Raw genomic sequence first — 20,000 nt, 5'->3', positions numbered from 1 at the left:
TCCTCTCTCGTCTTAATAATAACAAAAGGAATGGAACTTAGAATCGGTTCAATAAACGCTAGGGGTTTAGGAGACAAGACTAAGCGACAGAAATTCTTTAACTGGCTTCGAAAGAAGCAGTTATCGATTTATTTCATCCAAGAAGCTCACTGTACGGAAAACAATATGCATGATTGGCGGGCCGAATGGGGGTACCAAGCTCTTTTCAGTTGTGGCACAAGTAAAAAGGCAGGTGTTATTATATTGTTTAACAATAACTTCTCTTTTCAAATTTCGCGAACATATTCTGATCCCGGGGGACGCTTTCTAGTTTGTGACATGACTACAAACGGGAAACAACTGACTTTGATAAACGTATACGCACCAAATGATGACAATCCCACTTTCTTTACTTCTGTTTTTCAACATTTAGACGATCTCAAGTGCGATGAGATTATAATAGGAGGGGATTACAATTTAGTGCTGGACGTTGAGAAGGATAAAAAAGGCGGACTAGCAAGAACACATAAAAGATCGTTGGAAGCTATAAATAGCTTTTCCGGTGAGTTTGACTTGATAGATGTCTGGAGAGTCCAAAACCCTGGATTACGACGCTTCACATGGAGGCAAAGAAACCCAGAAATACATTGTAGACTTGACTTTTTTCTCGTAAGTCATTGTATCGCTAGTAACACCACCAAAGCAGACATTGTCCCAGGTTACAAAACAGATCATTCAATGATCACCTTGCAATTATCTCTGCACAATAACCAACGAGGACGAGGATTTTGGAAATTAAACACCTCTTTTCTAAAGGATGAAGAATATGTAAACCAAATTAAAGCAGCTATAACTCAAACTAAGCACGAATATGCACAAGATAACCCTGTTACACCTGGGCTATTGTGGGAAATGATAAAAATGAAAATTAGAGAAGCATCAATGAAGTATGGAAAATCAAAAAAGGAAAATATTAAGCAAAAGAAGGATGACATTGAAAAATCAATAAAAACCCTCGAGGGACGAATTGCTAATACCCTTGCAAATAACTCCCAAGATTTGTGGATGGAATTGGACATGAAAAGACGCGAACATGAAACCCTAATTGAATACCAAACAAAAGGAGCTATTATAAGATCTAAGTCTCGATGGTATAACGAAGGTGAGAAAAATACTAAATACTTTCTTAACCTAGAGAAGCGACACTGCAAGCAAGGAACAATCACTCAATTGAAAATTAACGAAAACAAGCTGGTTCAATCAGACAGAGAAATCTTATATGAGTGTGAGACTTTTTATAAAAATCTGTACCGTTCCAAAACGCAAGTGAGCGACTTTCCGGAAGAGTTTTTTCCACCCACACGAAAATTATTAAATGACGAAAAGCGATCCTCTTGTGAAGGCCAGTTAACTGCTAAGGAATGCCTGGAGGCCCTAAAAGACATGGCAGCAGGGAAATCACCTGGTACAGATGGCCTACCATGTGAATTCTTCACGGTTTTCTGGGAAGCCATAGGAGAAACCCTCACCAGCGCTTTTAATTTCTCCTATGAAATATGTAACCTGACTATATCACAAAGGCGAGGAATTGTCAAACTCATACCCAAAAAGGATTCTGACCCTATCTTGATTAAAAATTGGCGTCCCTTAACTCTATTAAATTGCGATTACAAGATTGCTTCAAAAGCCATCGCGAAGCGAATCAAAACAGTTCTACCAGAGCTAATATCAGATGATCAAACAGGCTTCATTAAAACCAGATGCATCAGTGACAACATACGTACACTAGATAGCGTCATCAAATATACAGGTAATAAAAAAATCCCTGGACTTCTCCTTTTTCTGGACTTTGGAAAGGCTTTCGATACTCTCGAATAGTATTTTATCAACAAAACTCTTCAACATTTTGGTTTTGGTTCTTCGCTGTCAAGTTGGGTCAGGCTCTTTTATTGTAACATCGAAAGCTGCGTATTAAACAATGGATGGACAAGCAATTTTTTAAGCTAAGCCGAGGCGTCAGACAAGGGTGCCCTCTATCGCCTTACCTTTTCATACTCTCTGTAGAAATACTCGCTGAAGCCATACGAAATAAAAGCGAAATTAGAGGTATTAAGATACAGGATACTGAATTTAAATTAAGTCAATATGCAGACGATACGACGCTCATTTTAGATGGATCTGAACAATCCTTTAAGTCTTCGCTTTCTTTGATAGAAGCTTTTGGTAAAATATCTGGCCTCAGACTGAATGACAAGAAAACCGAAGCTCTCTGGATAGGGTCTAAAACAAACAGCAATCAAACATTTTGCCCCGAAATGAATTTTAAATGGCAAAAGGGAAAGACTAAGGCACTTGGCGTTTGGTTCGAAACGGATCGCGATACGGCAATATCTTTAAATTACAACGAAAAGCTTACGAAAGTTAAATCTATCTTAGGATGCTGGAAATTTCGAAGACTTAGCTTAATAGGGAAAATTGTTTTTCTGAAGAGCCTAGTAGCATCGCAACTTGTATACGTACTCACATCGTTGCAAACTAAGCACCATGCAATTAAAGAGATTAATAGGATGTTTTTTAAATTCTTATGGAATGATAAAGGTGATAAAATTAAACGCAAGGTTATCATCAATGATTATTCTGAAGGTGGACTCAAAATGATCGATATTACAACTTTTAACAAATCCCTTAAAGCTACCTGGATTAAAAAATACCTGAACACAGAAAACTGCAGCAAATGGAAACTTCTTTTTGATCTAGAACTCGCAACATATGGAGGCAACGCCGTCTTTAAAGGAAACCTAAACAAAAAAGACATTGGTAATCTAAACATAGAAGACCCTTTTGTTAAAGAAGTTATAGAAATATGGTCTGAGACCTTCTTTGAGAAAGGAATAGTGTCCAAAGATCACTTTCTAGCTCTACCTCTCTGGCAAAATTCATTAATAAGGATAAACAATGCACCAGTACTATGCAAAGATTGGCTTTCCAAAGGTATAACACAAGTAAAACATTTAATGGATGATTCTAACAACTTTCTTTCCCTTGCCAGCTTTCAAAATAAATATCAACTAAAAGTCAGACCACTAACTTTTTTTGGCACAATCTCTGCTATTAAACCTTTACAGCAACAGATTCCGAGGTCTCAGCTGAAGTATGACAATTTCATGAACACGTTCCTAAAGCACCAAAAACCATCGAGAATAGTTTACAAGAAATTAATTTCTGACCAAGCGGAACGACCGCTATTATCTCAAGAGAGGTGGCAGAAAAAAATCGGGTCCACAGCCGAGGTAAAAATTGACTGCAGAAAAGCCTACCTATTGTCTGCTGCGTGTACAAAGAGTTCCAAATTAATTGACTTCAATTTCAGATTTTTACATAGACGGCTGGCGACCAATAATTTTCTGCAAAAAATAGGAATTAGAGAGGACGGAACATGCACCTTCTGCCATGATAAAAAAGAAGATCTGTTACATTTATTCTGGGGATGTGAAAAAAGTAGAATTTTTTGGAATGACCTCTCTATATGGCTGCAGGCGTGCCACGTGCTTTCAAAAGAGAACCACTTAGGAATGGAAACGGCCTTAGGCCTGAAGCCAGACGACTCCAATTTTAAACTCCAAATTAATTTTTTTGCCTAATGGCTAAGCACTACATTTGATTTGCCGTTCGAAAGAACGATCCCCAACCCAAAACAACTTCTTGCTTTCCCTGAAACAGACGCACCAATTGGAAAACAACACAATAAGAAATTCAAAGAAATGGAAGCCACTTCTGTCCCCGCTGCAACGAGTCTCCTAAACCCTTAACCTTAACCTTGAATTTTTAAATATTGATTCCTCTATTTTAAAACTATCATTGTAAATGTAACCCTAAAGGAAAGAGATGGTTTTTAGAAGTGCTAGAAGTCGTATTTCATTTATTTATTTTATCTATTATTATTATCTTTTCTTTTTTTTTTTCTTTCTTTTTCTTCTCATGTTAGAAAACGTAAGATGAATCAAACCGGAAACATCTCTTTAGTCCCGTGTGGCTTCAAATTAAACTTCTGCAAAAAACTACACACAAAACGTGATGGCTGGAAGTTTAAAGAAAGCAATTTCACTGGGAACTTTTTATTCTAAACAAGGTTTGCTTGCTGGGGAACTACGATTCTTACAAGATGTGAAAACTCAGACGGTATAAAAAACAATTTCCTGGCTGGAGACGTGAAACTATATAATAGAGCTTGCTGAGAACAAAAGTCGATACCACTCTGCTCGCTGGTGCTAAGGAACGGCTCTTTTTTCCCCACGGTAGTTAATTATTAGACACAGAGTACTCCACATGTGTGGAAAGGTCATTAAACATTACATACTAGATTTTTACAAGATGTTGTCGTTCAGCCCTCTTGAATAATCATGCCTTTTATTAGCCGCGTAGAGTGAATTACATTGGAGCGGGGGAGTCAATGTTTAAACCAAGAGCGCAATTTCTTGTTAAACGGTTTAGACATGTTTAGACTGAATGGTTTGAGTTTGCTCAGAAAGCTCGCTGAAGGGCGAATGTAAGTTGAGTATTTCTGCGCTTAAGCTTGAAGGCATCAATACCGCAAAAAATTACTGAAATCAATTGCTGACTTCACGCTAAGATACTCATTTCGAGCGATATACTCGGGACAACTTGCTTCTTTTTTTTTTAGCGTTCCCCTAAACGCTGCTTAACATATAAACTACCCAGAAATGTAGGGAGGGGATGAATTTTCTAATATTGCCCCCTAGCTGTCCATTTAATTAACGTCGCTGCTTTCAGTGTAATCGAAAACCGTGACAGACATTCACGTTGTCAGTGAAGGCACCAAGGCCGTGACGAAGTACACCAGCAGCCAGTGAACATGTGTAGTCACCCAAAACGCAACAGCTTCTTTATTAGGAACCACCAAATGTTCTAAAATGAATGCTCAACAACCATCAACCTAAATTTACCACCACACTGCTTTCTAAGCGAAAAAATGCCAGACATTCACGTTCTTCCTTTATGACGATTGAAAAGATTCAAATTTACTTGCGGAGGAGAGTGAGGAAAAAAAAAAAAAAAACAGAACAAAACAACAATGCTCGCATTTCACCTAGGTTGTGTGGTTTTAGGGAATTATTATGAATTCGGTTTGATGAACGTTAATAGATTTAGACAGCCGGAAGTGAGCGCGCGCTCGACTGTAAGGACTTCATAATCACATCGTATGCGCGCTTATTGAGAGATGAGTCTGCCTGTTTGGAGCCCGGGGGGTGGGCGGGGGGACTCCCATATAAAAATGACTGAGGTGCTTGTCGGAAATTTTGAGAAGAATCCCTGAGAGGTACCAAGATCCTGTCCTGTGGGCGTGGCACGAAATTTTTTTCACCCCTTAGAGGTACCAAATTATGGTTTTAGGTTGTGTTTTCACTGGGACAAGTTTGACTAGTTAAAGTCGGAAAAATCCGAAAGTACAGTGAAAACAGTTCGTCCTAAGTTTAGCGAGTTAAAAGTGCAAGCTGTTTTCACAAGAAAAAAGATATATATTATCTCGCCTTTATGACCGGAAATTCCCGCAAAGTTATACTACCTCGCGAGATGGTATAACTTGTCCTGGTAAATGCCGCAGCCAATCACATTGCCGGTAGTGACAGATGCCTGCCAAATCGTGAGCTGGCAAATATTTTCCACACGCTGGCGCTCACCTCGTGGTTCACTTTGCAAACAGTGCTTTTGAAATGGCAGACGAATTCACGCGTAATACTTTCCCGTTCCGATTTACAATTCTTCCGGCCTCATTAGATCCCTCAGTTCCTCGGCCAGGACCTTTATGATTTTGTAATTTGAATCTGCTGAGTAAACGGCTAGAATTTGGGGTTAAATTTCACAGTGAAAACAGATTTCAAGTTTAACTAGTAAACTGTGTCGGTCTGGAAACAAACACCTAATCGGCCGAGTGAAAACACAATCTTAGTTAGACAAAATTGAAAATTAGTTAATTGTCAAATGTCTCGTGTCATAATCTTTCGGCTATATACCTTACAAGGTACCGCTAAAACTCCCGCTATGGACCTTTTGAGGCTGAAACCCCGAAGAGGTATCAAAACCGCTTTTTAACCCCAAAAAGGTACGACGAGCACACCAGCACCCCTGTCCTTTTTGTATGGGAGTCCCCTTCCGGGGGGTTTGAAGTTTTGCTTGGTAATGGCATTTTTTGCAATTACCTTGTGTATGTATGAGTCAACTTGGAACAAAACACTTTGTCGTAAGATTATCTTACGATTCAAACACTCGGTCCAGTAAATCCTCTCGTAACAGGGGCACCCAACGAGAATATAGTTCAAACAACTTAAACATAGCATTGTTAAACGTATTTTAGTATTTAAACGGTAGATATAGGCATAATTTTATCCCCTAAAAATTTTCTATCTGTTCGGATTTCCTAGCTGAAAGTCTAGTGATCCGAAAATTATAGGGATCAAAACTCACCTTTTCGAAAAATTTCAGCCAGAAAAAAGGCTCCCGAATATTTTAGGTGACCTTTTTAGGGTAAAAAATCCGTTAAAAATGGGCAATTATAGCATTTTTCAGATGTTCGAAACTCCTAGGAGAGGCAGGCAAGCAAGAAATTTTACAACAAATGTTCCGAAAATTCTAGATCTCAAATCACCTTCCGAACAGATATTTTCCGAAAATTGACGTTGGGTGCCCCTGTCGTAAGTAAGAAGGCTATTTCACGAGCAATTATTTGTTCAGATAGAAGCCACACACTTGGTCGATGGTGGGGTGGGTAACTTATTTTTCATTGCTTTTTTACACGAGTGGTGACTCTTAAAAGAGCCGCAGTTCTGCTCTTCTATCATAGGTCGTCCAGGCATCAAACATCCTTATGAGATTCAAAATTTAAAATCTTCTAAAAATATGCCAAAAATTGCAATAAAACGCAGCTTAAACATATTGAAAATAAACAGTCAGCTTTATTTATATTCCTCAGATGCTTGACTTGAAGAACTGCGTAGCCACCAGTGTGGTCATGACCACAGCTATACATGTCAAACAGTGGATTGAACCCAGAGAAAAATGGAGGTAAAAAATATTTTCCAAACCGTTTTCCACCTGAACACGAAAAGCGTCGACTGTTGAGAATTTTAGTTGACGTAGCATAGCCGTGTAGCCGCGTCGAACCACAGAAAGCGCTTGAAAAATAAGCTTAGATAATGTTTTGGTGTCGTGATTACAAGAAGATAGGCTGGCTTGAACCTGCAATTCAATCGAAAACCAATTCCTGGCCAGCGGTCAAATAAAAAAACCCAGGTGAATTCGATGAGCTCATGAGCCCGCGATATAGTCTCTTGATACTGGTCAGCGGATACCTTGTTTTGACAGGTGTCAATTGACCATGACTTAGATGTCCAAGATCAAAGACGTACGCTGTAAACTAGCTGGCGCGCTGAGTTCCGCTACCATCGGTTTCCATTTTCTTGTGAAGTTAAAATCATTTTAAATGAGGCCTGACAAAACAATACGTGACAAAATGGTTTACGGTAAGATTTTGGGTGCATATTGAAAGTTTCAGAGACATGAGATGTCTAGAGCAGACAAAAAAGGAGTAATGTTGGGGCCGTACAGTGAAACGAGAACTATCACTGCAACCACAGAACCGTAGAGGTGACAAATGGAAAAGATTCACCGAGACGCCGAGACCCTTGTTTGCGAATATTGCGAATGCCAAGATTTTGGAGGTACCATTCGCATCCCCTAACCGTATATATGTGGCATTTCAGTTCTGAAGCTGACCAAAAGAACAAATGACAGTACCAAATCTGATATCTAGCAGGGCTGCAAGAGTTCGGTGTATCTCATGTTTGTCACCGTCGCTTGTGTGTTGTTCCTTCAAAAGCTGAGATGATGAAAGTAAAAAAAGTACTATATTTATAGTGTCTATCTCAAACAGTGAAAGAACGCCCCTGTGCTTTTAGCATTCTACTTAAAAGCATTGCATAACCATCATGCATCATACAAATTAACTGCCAGAATTTGCAAGTGCTATGTATTCCCATGCAATCCACCTGAGTATTAGCCTGAGCATTAGCCTGAGCAGTACTTCACCTTGCACTCTGACAGTTAAATCTATTGCAATGCAATCTTTTGAATGAACTTATCCCTCCTTCCCACAGTGTATAATACAAATTAGTCATGATGAACATTTTTTGTTGGGAAGATTTTGCACAATTATATCGCCGGATCTCGGTCAGTAAAATAATCGCAAATACTACATAAAAGAATCAAAGCATGTTGACTAATCACTCAAATAGCCTCCTCCGTGTCACCCTGTCATTTCGCCCGAAATACGAGAGCCAAAACAATACTCTACAACTTCAATTTTCAGTGAAAATATTTGTTCATTGATCCCATTACACACTTTATTTTTATCACCGAAGATGATCCAATCTAGCTACCAGATATTGTTTTGTTTCCCCAATGCCGGAAACTGTTTCATACAGACCTCAATCTCTCGTTTTATTGCCGCGAAATCTATACATTACGCATTTCAAAGCATAGTTACATCATTTAAAGAAAAAATATATACAGAACATATTAGCTAATAAGGCCTCCATTGAATCGCAAAATAGTTCAAAATAGTAGAGATTAGTATCTTTTACTGCCACTGAAACGAGCATTCATCAGTTGTTGTAATTATCGAATTACAGAAAGAGACTTTATACATGTAACTCGTTCACGAAAGATTTACATCGCGCAATTACGCTGCACTTTGATCAGTTTTTAATTACTGCATAAAACCGGAAGTATTAAATAAACCGTAGCTGGCGTTAAAGTGTTCAAATGTTACGGATTATTTCGAATAATAAACTTGGCTATGAGCTGAGGTCGAAACTTCCAGGAAATTGTTGCAAACGCTTAGGTCTTCTGTTGTATATCATACTGCATCTTTTTCAATGATTGGATGTTTTAAAAACGCGCTCGGAGTTTAATAAAATGTCAAGATTCTGGTAAGAAGGTTAACCAAAAAAAAGGCGGTTTGTTTCCTGGGCGATTTACGGCTAAGGATGCAGCATCTCCGGGCCGTCATGAAGCAAACAGGCCTATTTATGAACTTGATCAAGCAGTGTGTGATTCACCGTGAATCATTTTGACTTTCTGTTGACGAGCTTGTACTATTAGTAAATAAGCTTAAATAAAAGAGTAAGTTAGAACTATTTAACTCCACATCATAGTAGTTCCATAGTGATAAGGAAAAACCGAATTTGCTTTTACTTCCAACACACACATGGATATGCTACTTCAACAGCATATTCATTGCAGAAGCAGATTCGTGTGTGTGTGTTGGAAGTAAAAACAAATTTAAGGTATTTCCTCATCATTATGGGTTTAGCAAATACTCTCTTGGTTTGGACAAACAGAATTTCCGGGAGAATTTTGCAAAGAGAATTAACTACGTTTGCTTTTATCAAAAAGTTATCCAAACCAATTTAATAGAAGTTATTTTATAGCTAGATAACTGCTACTTATCTTCTCAAAGAGAGAGAAATTATTTGGAAAATAAGATCATTTCCATGGTTTTATAATGAGGATCAGGCGACCATGTGTCGTTTTAAGTAAATCGGAAACTTAATCCCTCTGTAAGCACTCGAGCCCTAATGTGATACGGCTTTCATCTCGTCAGAGCAGTCTGCCTTTAACACTAAAATTTGTCCGTAATAATGCTAGGCTAGACTCAATAATTATTTAAGCTAACAGACTGATTACTTTAAGAGTGATGCTCACAAACGCAAAACACTATATGTTTTATAACGAGATTAGCAACCAAACAGACAAGTGAAAACGGATAAGTCAGAGTTCCCGTATTACGGCACCAATGATCCATTGCCGGGAAAGGTCTAGCGAAGGTCGTAACACTTCCCCTCAATCCGCAAACGTTAGGGGATTAAATTTAGCTGAAAATACCGTGTGGAAAACCTAAAGTTATTTTGCCGCCAAGTAAGTTGGGTCAACTTTTGCTATGAGAGTTATTTTTAGAAACGATTAAACAAAATGCCGAGATGCTTTACCTGACCAAGATGAATTAGCCCCCCTGACAAGGGTCTCAGTTATAGTTTAAAATAATAGCCTTTTCAACTAATATGCGGTGCTCTTTTTGAGCTTCAACTTGCCAAGTTTTGTACAACAATCATTTTTTAAGACCGAAATAATGCAATATAATACGAAACACCAGACAATGTAAATTATAGCCTTAAGTACGACTGAGACATAATTTAGCAGAAACTGTCAGTGTAATGTCCTTTTTAGCAATAAGATCTATTTTACAAATTTTAACAAAAGACAAATTATCACAGAAAGAAAATAAGATTACCCCTGTGAATAATACGGTGCTCTTTTTGAGCTTCAACTTGCCAAGTTTTGTACAACAATCATTTTTGAAGACCGAAGTAATGCAATATAAAACGAAACAACAGACATTGTAAATTATAGCCTTAAGTACGACTGAGACATAATTTAGCAGAAACTGCCAGTGTAATCTCCTTTTTAACAATAAGATCTATTTTACAAATTTTAACAAAAGACAAATTATCACAGAAAGAAAATAAGATTACCCAATATTACGGTTTTCATGTCTAGTGTTCGGAAGTTTGTGAGAACAACTAAGAAGAAGAAAGAAACATATTGCTTTGTTTCTTCTGCTGCTCGATCCTTATACAAAACCGTTTTGTCGGTTATATTTCACTTCTGCCACAGATCCCATAACCGGGAGAATCGCATTAAATTTGAATCGGAGTCTTTGTAAGTTAAATGTCGTGGTGAAATTAATTCAAGTTCCGTATGGCAAGGGTAAATTGAGGATATGTGTGGGCTTAAATTTCAAGTCCTGCCACAAGTTCTGCCAGTTAGGGACGTTAGGCAGCTTGATTACGCACAAGGGACAAAATGAGCAAAAAAATGTTCATATTATATGCTTTATTGAATGCAAGTGGTTAGTTCTTTCCAGCAATACTTAGCGTTCCAAAAAGTTGAAGTAGTTGCAACCAATTGGTCCGTGCACAATTTGCACCTGATCGAACCTTATTGTAACATAACGCTCTTACCAGTGGTTTTTTTCCACTCACGATTCTTCAGAAAACGCCGCGATTTTAAAACACTGAAACCTGAATTTGCGTATTACAAGGAATGGGCCGAGTGCTAAGTCACGTACAAATGCAAAGAAGTTCCTTTTGTTATTTACAGTTTTCACATTGTTTAACTCCGTTCGTGAATATGTTTCGCAATATACAAGTCTCGAAACAAAGCAAGCGACTGGCAAACATTCGATACGTCCGTGTCTGAGCCTGAAGAAAATTAATCATTTCTATTTCGGGAACCAATCGGAGCCTCCGAACATTACCCGAACTTTCTTGGCCTTCTAGAATTATCTACCTGACTGAAAAACTGCGGAACAGAACATTAAATCAATCGCGATCTTTCTTGTTCATTTATTGTTCAGCTGTTGCCTTAGATAAGTGTGTCCGACATGAAGTAACTAGATAAGGGTGAAAGAAAAGCCGCTCTTGTAACTTAGGCCCGTTTTAAACGTCGCATTTTACATGTGCTGAATCTATTGCAAATGAGCGAAAATGGGCACACATTGCAAGTCGCTGTAAGAAAATGTATGGCGGAAAGTTATTTCGACCTCCAAAAAACTATTTTGGAGAGGGCTCAACGCTTTTCTCGATACACTTTTATCAGAAATTGATTTAGGCAATGTTGATAAGTGGCAAGTGTAAGTTTTTGTTTTCATAACCGTGAAATATGAGATAATATTCATTCGGATTAACCTTGCTCGTGTAAGGATCCGCGTCATGGTCTCGAAATATGACAAAATTAAGCCGCTGTTTTTTAAACGTTGAAACTTTTAGCTAAAACTTATGTACAACGGCGCTGGAAAAAGAAGGTTCAGCAGCAGGCGTTGCACCGTGTAACATAAAAGATCGAAACTCATTTGGGAATCGAAATGTTGTTTAAATCGCCTTAGCCGGTATCTGATTGGCTTACGTAGCGTAGTGTATCAAGACCGAGCGAGACCAGTTTCACGAAGTGGTGTTACACGGTGAAACTCCCGTTTTTATCACCACTACGATTGCTGCGACCGTTGCAGAAGTAGAAAGCGGTTCTACATTTCGCGAAACTTATCTAGCAACGGAAGTTCAAAAAAGTTCCACGAAACAGACCATGTTACACGGTGCAAAAAATTGATTGAGAAAAAGCTAACGGTTTTTTCAGCCGCTACTATTTTTCTACAGACTCTATGAGAGTCCAATCACTTTAATGAAGTACGATGATTCTGCTCAAGCAAACTATTTCAATCTTCTTCTGCCTCGAGGTCGCTGTTTTAATGCTCCTTTTCCTTAGAATACAGCGCGCAGTCTCCTTTTCGATAGATTTTAGATAACACCGTGGGCAATTCATATGCCCCAGCTGTTACACGTAAACAAACTTTTTCTTCTGTCAAACTGCCATCTATAAGTATCAATGTCACTGGAGCTAAGCAAACTTGTCAAGCTACACTATGACTTCGACCAATACATCTTCATATAGTTCTCTGTAGATCTGATCTTTGGAGCAGGCCTTTTACTGAGGTTTTAGTACTCACACAATTATACTCTCCTATGTACAAACGGTGTACGACATTCAGAGGTTCTGTAACCTTGTACAAAATTATTTCAACATACCTTTGTACGTACTCATGGAAACCTTGAATTGGTCACGATTACTTGTTCTAGCCCACGACAAAAACGTTATTGTTGTTCCTGGGCAAGTAAAATCTTAATATTTCAACATGAGCACTGAGAATCTTTTGCTTCCCTAGGTACCTTGGATCGTTGTCAGAACCCCACAAAGCGCAATACATATGATTACCGTATCAGGCATATTTCCAAAATTATTTGACTTGCTGAATTTGGAAATAGCCCAAAAGCCAGCACACATAAACACAATTTAAAAGGCTTTATTGAGATATTTCCTCCAGATTTATTCCTTATTTTGTAATATTTTGAGACCATTTCACAATAAACCTTACGGAAGCAAGGAAATTAATCAGCTAATTTTATCTCATATTTCACGGTTATTCAAACACAAACTTACACTTGTCACGTATCAACATTGCCCAAATCGATTTCTAATAAAACTCTGTCGAAAAAGGAATTGACCTCTCTCCAAAATGCTTTTTTTTTTTTGAAAGTCGAATAAGTTTCCGCCATCATCATCAAGTTCTCACAGCGACTTGCAATGTTTGCCCTCTGGCGACCCCAGAACCCTTTGCGTATTAAGCATGGATCCGACTACCGGGCAACTCGTTCATGGGGCCCTCTCTTAAAAAGAAGAGAGCCAAATGCTTATGGCTTGTACAAGTTTCGATAACTTGTTTAGAGGACAAGACGGTGTCATGTACCAAAATTCGTATCAGGGCGAAGAAAATCTGGTAACGGGCGGCATCTATTCGCTGTTAATACCCACCAGGGAGGAAGAAATTCAACAGGTCAGTTGCAATGCATGAAAGATTTAGTCGACTTACACATTTTCTAATTGATATTATAATAGCATGCATTCCTGATGTGAGCTTTTGAGTGAACACTAAGGATGAGTTCAAGCTTTGTGATACCCTCGGACGGTACATAAAACAATCAGACAATATTGTTCTCTCATTTCATATCTCAGTAAATTAACCTTTTCGTGATATAAAGCCGAGCACTATTGCTCTAAAAATGCTGAACTTCTCTTACGAGTTTGTGAGCCCTGAAAGAGATGTATGGCCATTTATTTAGCAATTTAACTGTAAAGGACGACATGGATCCTTTAAAGTTCTTCAGTTTAAACAACTACATACATTTCCGACAAAAGCCATCGCTCCTCGATATCAACCAGTCAAGGTATGGGATTAAAACCAGAAATAATTATGATGTTGGATAAAACTAAAGGTAACCCTTATTTCTCTAAAAGATCCTTCGTGAGATGGATAGCTATCTGTGTTCATCTTCTCCTGCAACGCTACCGGTGGAAACCTCGTCGCATCTACCCCAACCCAAGCTTCAAGAAATGACCATAGGAAAGAAAAACTGCCGCTTTCCAGAGACAGGAATGACAATGGGAACGTGCACTGTTGCAGAGTCGGCGTCTATTATTCCAGCTCTAAATCTAACACACCAGTGGCCACAGGTAACTATGCTTGCAACAACGCCGTCTTCTGTCCACTCGACATCGAACGATGATGCAACATACGGCTGTAATTTCAGTACACATGCACAAACAGTCCAACCTGTTTCCGATAACAAAGAACTGGAACTACATCATGCCTTTCTCTGTGATTTCCCTTGCTGTAAAAAGCGTTACACCAAAAGCTCTTATCTCGGAACTCACAAGCGGATTCATATGGGTGAAAAACCTTTCCTGTGTCCTTGGGAAAACTGTGGATGGTGTTTCCGACGTTCAGATGAACTCAAGCGCCACTATCGAAGACATACTTGAGAAAAGCCGTATGTATGTCTTCTTTGTGGAAGATCTTTTAGTCGTTCAGATCACCGATCTTCGCATATCAAAAAAATACATCCATTAATGTAGAGAACCCGTGTAGCGTTTGCAATTTCTCGTAACACTCTTAGTGGCCTGAAACATTTGCTCGCGGAGTCGACATTTTTGTGTAGCAATACCTAAATCAATCCGCACATTTTCCTATTTTTCCAAATAACATTAAGTACCTGGCAGACGTGATATAACAAAGTTGTACTTTTATTTATATTTCAAGCCAACTTTTTTAATTTTAAGAACGTAATAAGTGAGTTAAATTGTACCGGCACTAGTAGCGTATGCATATATAGATATACATAATATACGAGCGTTCTTTTAAAGAAGAGAACATATTCCTGTCAATTTTTGTGTCCACGTTGGTTGCAAGGATCTTTGTGAATGATGTTAATTTGGCGTAAGGAGCCGGTTAAATAGTAGTTAAATGATACCTGTTTACATTCTGTATTCTCTACAGTTATTTTACCTTTGTGATAATATCCCTCTGCATCTGTTCAATCGAGGAGATTTATTTTCAGAAACATCGACCTTCATGAATGATTCTCTTGCTGAAAGGAAACTTGACAAACAATTATATGCTCACAATAATGTATAATTGTTCTTTTTTCGAGCTGACTCAACTCAAAATGGGGACGAAATCAGTCAATAAGTCGGTCGTTCTGAGGTAGTCTGTTTCACTCAGAGATCGACTCAGTACTCTATCAGCTCCTAACACAAAAGCTCAGAAATGCATGAGGTCTTCCTTTTTCTCTGTTCCATTACTTACTTTGAGAGTTCAACACCTTATGGCAAAGAGACTATTTCAGTCCTCTTGATGTAAGATCGTTTGAAAAGTAAAATAGGTAGCAAAACATATTTTGTTTGTACCCGCCTTTATTTTTATAACCTTGAAATGATCTTGAAATGTACGGTTTCAGAGAGAAGCATGGCGAGAAGTGATTTTTCCTCAAATTCCTCCTTTGTTTTTCTTTTTTTTTTTTCCATGTATCGTGGACATGTTTGGAAAAACTATTGGAGTCGTTTAGAAAGCCATTTGTGCATGACTGAAAGTCTAGCCTTGAACAAACGATTCTCTAAAGCTCACCGCTAAGGTCTTTTTTTCGCAAAAGTACTCGTTGCTCTTGAGACGAATTGTATTCTGCTAGCGCTCGTGCTTATTCAAAAAACTTCAGCTAATTCGGCATAACCAACAATGAAACCCGTCAGAAATTTGCAGTTGTGTTTTGGTGAAGCCTTTCGAGTCAATAGTAAGCCCAATAACACCAGTCCAGGAACTGTTATCAGTAATAAATAATTTAAACCTTCTTGTACGAGTTCATGTTAACCACAAATTGATTTGTGTCATCAAACCTTGTCAGTTACTATATTTGTGAGACTTGCAATCATGTTCTAATACTGTTTTTGTTTCATGGTGTACCCTTGCTCCAAGGCCAGTATTCACAGGGTTTGCGTTCGCTTCGAGACAGAGCTGAATTGCTCAAGACATACTAAATGTTACATAAGAAAATATACTAAAGCTCTTCACTTTCCTGAAAACGCGTGGGATGTCAGCTACAAAAGTTGTTCCTGGTTGAATGTTGAAGGAAGGAACTACGTGTTTGACAGTATTAGCCACAGTGAAAAGGCGTGCATTTCCTAGCGGTTAATGCACGAGGTTTGGCATAAATCCATCTTTATGAAATGTCCCAGATAAATTTAATTTGTCAGCTGAACTGATTGTGAAAGCCGTTGTGCAGTTACACCTTGATCCTTAATTTCATTTAATATTATACATTTGGAGCGGTTGTTGTAATAAGCAGACAAGCAATTCATCGGTTTATCAAAGATGAGAAGTTTGTTTACATACCTGATTCTTGACTGGCAGCCAGTTCTTCATGCAGGGGATAAGATGGCAGCGACGACTGTTAGTTCATATTTAAACTAATCTTTTATCATTCGTATCCAACCTCTCAGTCAGTATGAGCGATCCACAGTAAAAGTGTTTTTTTTCCTTTCAATGTACCATAAGTTTCAAGATACGGCTGCACGCGATTTACGTCCAGTAATGTCGCATTGGTTGTGGAGTGCTGATAAATGCGGGTGCTCCGTGGCTTACCAAAGGTGCCATTTGATGATTGTACAATATGAAGAAAAATGGTACGATACAAGAAATTGCCTACGAGAAAGTTCTCATGCTTTGGAAACCCATACATTTAGCCGGAATAGTAGAGAAAAAACCGCTGTTGGTTATCGCATAGCATACCTTGTATTCATCACTGATCAACAGATGAGCTTCAAACCGATGATGCGAAGGCAGTTAGCGGAAAATAGTTCGCCTGTTATGGAGGTGGCTGAACTTTTGAACATTCTCACCAAATAAAAACCGGTAGAGAATTTGTTGCACACACTAAAAATTGTAAAGGAGCTTTAACGCCTATTTTCGTTTCTCTACGTCATTTCCTTTTGAATATATTACCGAATACATGATCACGTTTTAAATTTTTACATCAAGCACTGAAAAAAATGATGTGTATGTAGTTTTGTAGGTAACGATATATCATATAATTGACTAGCTGACAAAGAAGACGTGTAAGCTGAACTGATTGTGAAAGCCGTTGTGCAGTTACAACTTGATTCTTAATTTCATTAAATATTATACATTTGGAACAGTTGTTGTAATAAGCAGACAAGGAATTCAGCGGTTTATCAAAGACGAGAAGTTTGTTTACATACCTAATTCTTGACTGGCAGCCAGTTCTTCATGCATGGGATAAGATGGCAGCGACGACTGTTAGCTCATATTTAAACTAATCTTTTATCATTCGTATCCAACGTGTCAGTCAGTATGAGCGATCCACGGTAATAGTTTTAATGAGTCATAAGTTTCAGGATAGGGCTGCACGCGATTTAAGTCCATTAATGTTTCATTGGTTGTGGAGTGCTGATAAATGCGCGTGGGCTCCGAGGCATGGCTAGGTGCCATGTGATGATTGTACAATATGAAGAAAAATGATACAATAAATTGCCTACGAGAACGCTCACATGCTTTGGAAACCAACCCATACATTTAGCCGGAATAGTAGAGAAAGAACTGCTGCTGGTTATCGTATAGCATAAGGTATTCATCACTGATCAACAGATGAGCTTCAGACCGATAATGCGAAGGCACGTAGCGTAAAATATTTCGCCTGTTATGGAGGTGGCTGAACTTTTGAACACCAAATAGTAACCGGTAGAGAATTTGTTGCACACACTAAAAATTGTAAAGGAGCTTTAACGCCTATTTTCGTTTCCTCTTCGTCATTTCCTTTTGAATATATTACTGAATACATAAACAGCCATCCAGGGGCACCCAACGAGAATATAGTTCAAAACCACTTAAACATAGCATTGTTAAACGTATTTTCGTATTTAAACGGTAGATATAGGCATTTTTTTATCCCCTAAAAATTTTTCATCTTTTCGGATTCCCTAGCTGAAAGTCTAGCGCTCCGAAAATTATAGGAATCAAAACTTACCTTTTCGAAAATTTCAGCCAGAAAAAAGGCGCCCGAAAATTCTAGGTGAGCTTTTTAGGGTAAAAATCCGTTCAAAATGGGCAATTATACCATGTTTTAGATGTTCGAGAATCCTAGGACTGGCAGGCAAGCAGGAACTTTTACAACAAATGTTCCGAAAATTCTAGATCTTGAATCGTCTTCCGAACAGATATTTTCCGAAAACTGACGTTGGGTGCCCCTGAGCCATCAACGATCACGTTTTAAATTTTTACATCAAGCACTGAAAAAAAAAAAAGATCTGCATGTAGGTTTGTAGGTAACTATATATCATATAAGTGACTAGCTGACAAAGAAGACGTGTAAGCCAATCGTGATGATATTAATCTACCGCAAAGCAAAGTCGTACAGCATTTTAGACTCCAAAAACGGAGTTAGGATTTTCGGTTCAAAAAATCTTTCTTTTAGGATTTAGGAGTTGAAAAAGGAGTTCCTTCAACTGTACTCCATCAAAGAAAACGTTATTTTAACTCCATAATAAGAATAATAATAATAATAATAATAATAATAATAATAATAATTATAATAATAATAACATACACTTATATAGCGCCTTAACAAAAGCTCTAAGGTACTTTACGATCAATACAAAGTAGAAATTCAAAGCACAGTAGAATCTGGTAAAGGATAAGATTCAATCAGAACAAAAGTGTTTTTTGAAAAGATTTGTTTTAAGACTGTTTTTAAAAGCATAAACACTTGTGGCTTGCTTGAAGTGCTCTGGAAGGCTATTCCATAGCTTCCGGGCACAAACTGAAAAGGCTCGATCGCGATATGACTTTAAATTAGACGGCGGAATCACTAGGTGGTTTAAACTTGATCAGCGCAATGATCTTCCAGGTGTATACCGGTGAAGTAGCTCACAAACATAATAATGGGCTACACTTCCTGCCAAGGATTGTCTAACAAGAAAAAAACCCACACAAGTAACAACAAGAAAACTCTTGTGTTTTATATGTGGCACGTTGGTGGGGTGCTAAAGTCCGTTCAAAAGGTTTGATTCCGCTTCTTCCACCACATTCAAGCTGCATGGAAATTATTAAAGGACTTCTCAAGGAAAAATTGTGTTTAAGGATTTGGCTGTTGTTGCAAACTGATGATGAATTCTACCTCGTCATCAGTCCGAGTCAGTACGGGTTACATGAGAAGCATTCGCATGCTTATCAGGTCAGTGCATAACTTGCTACTGGGGCAGCTGCACACGCAGTATACAGCTCCTGCTGGAATAATTTCCTCACAATATTATCTTGGTCTTTCGTCTGGATAATCCTCGCATTTAGACTATTAATTGTAAATATCGTGGTTTTTTAAACACTCGATTTTACGATTCAGTCAGATGATATTGCGAACGCGCATTTCCAGTCTTAGAACAATTCGTAATGGCTTCCACCTCCGCTATGAATACCGGGCCTGAAGGTGGCCAAGTGGACAAGAATACAGACCCACCGGGTTAACTTTCAGTAAAGCGTTCGATTGTGTTAACCATGAAATGCTATCCAATAAGCTTAAGCGATTACCATTAGATCCCCACATTATTAATTGGTACCTTAGCTTTCTTGATAATCGTCAACAAGGAGTTCTTTACAATAGCTTTGAGGGTCAGTGGAAAAAGATTAATAGAGGGACAACACAAGGAAGTGTTAGTGGCCCATATTTATTTAACATCTTTATAAACGGTTTAGAGCTTGTATTAGGTAACCAACCTGCTCTTTTCAAATATGCCGATGATTCCAGCGTTATTGTTCCTATCTGGAGTAACGGCTTATGCCGCACAGATCTAGTGGACGAGTTTTTAACATGGACAAATAATAACAAAATGGTATGTAATCCCGTAAAGTGTAAGGAGCTGGTCTTTCGCAAGAGTAATTGCAACGACAATATCGCCCAAATTCACAACATTCAACAATGCAATGAATTACT

The 20,000-nt window shown here is 38.3% G+C and overlaps 2 protein-coding genes across 17 annotated transcripts in view; one reads left to right on the top strand and one right to left on the bottom strand.

Moving 5' to 3' along the window:
* The window catches only part of LOC137970314 (uncharacterized), a 36,888-nt gene extending 19,576 nt beyond the window's left edge, over positions 1-17,312 (bottom strand). For 2 of the 16 annotated variants that reach the window (XR_011116794.1, XR_011116792.1), the window contains exons 1-2: positions 16,391-17,247; positions 15,011-15,103 (exon numbers count right to left, since the gene is read on the bottom strand). Coding sequence is in view for 9 of the 16 variants with exons in the window: in XM_068816834.1 (XP_068672935.1) it covers positions 2,691-2,777; positions 3,297-3,383; positions 15,011-15,103; positions 16,391-16,414; positions 16,787-16,797 (302 nt within the window). In the remaining 7 variants the exon portion in view is untranslated. The other 14 variants (XM_068816835.1, XM_068816837.1, XM_068816834.1 and 11 more) reach the window with 14 other exon arrangements.
* Positions 13,186-14,541, top strand: LOC137970313 (Krueppel-like factor 5). Its single transcript, XM_068816833.1, has 2 exons — positions 13,186-13,501; positions 13,963-14,541. Exons 1-2 carry the CDS (start codon positions 13,355-13,357, stop codon positions 14,485-14,487), a joined length of 672 nt encoding a protein of 223 aa, XP_068672934.1. The 5' UTR covers positions 13,186-13,354; the 3' UTR covers positions 14,488-14,541.
* Positions 17,313-20,000: the final 2,688 nt, after the last annotated feature.

The sequence above is a fragment of the Montipora foliosa genome, chromosome 9, assembly GCF_036669935.1.
Source record: "Montipora foliosa isolate CH-2021 chromosome 9, ASM3666993v2, whole genome shotgun sequence".
NCBI lineage: Eukaryota > Metazoa > Cnidaria > Anthozoa > Scleractinia > Acroporidae > Montipora > Montipora foliosa.
The sequence above is the reverse complement of the archived record's forward strand: the minus strand, read 5'-3'. Positions and strand labels throughout refer to the sequence as shown.

Excerpts from the sequence above, each read along its gene's own strand:
- LOC137970313 (XM_068816833.1), top strand. The coding sequence starts at position 13,355 with ATGCTTATGGCTTGTACAAGTTTCGATAACTTGTTTAGAGGACAAGAC. Across the intron at positions 13,502-13,962 it reads GGGAGGAAGAAATTCAACAG|ATCCTTCGTGAGATGGATAG; the intron begins GTCAGTTGCAAT and ends TTTCTCTAAAAG.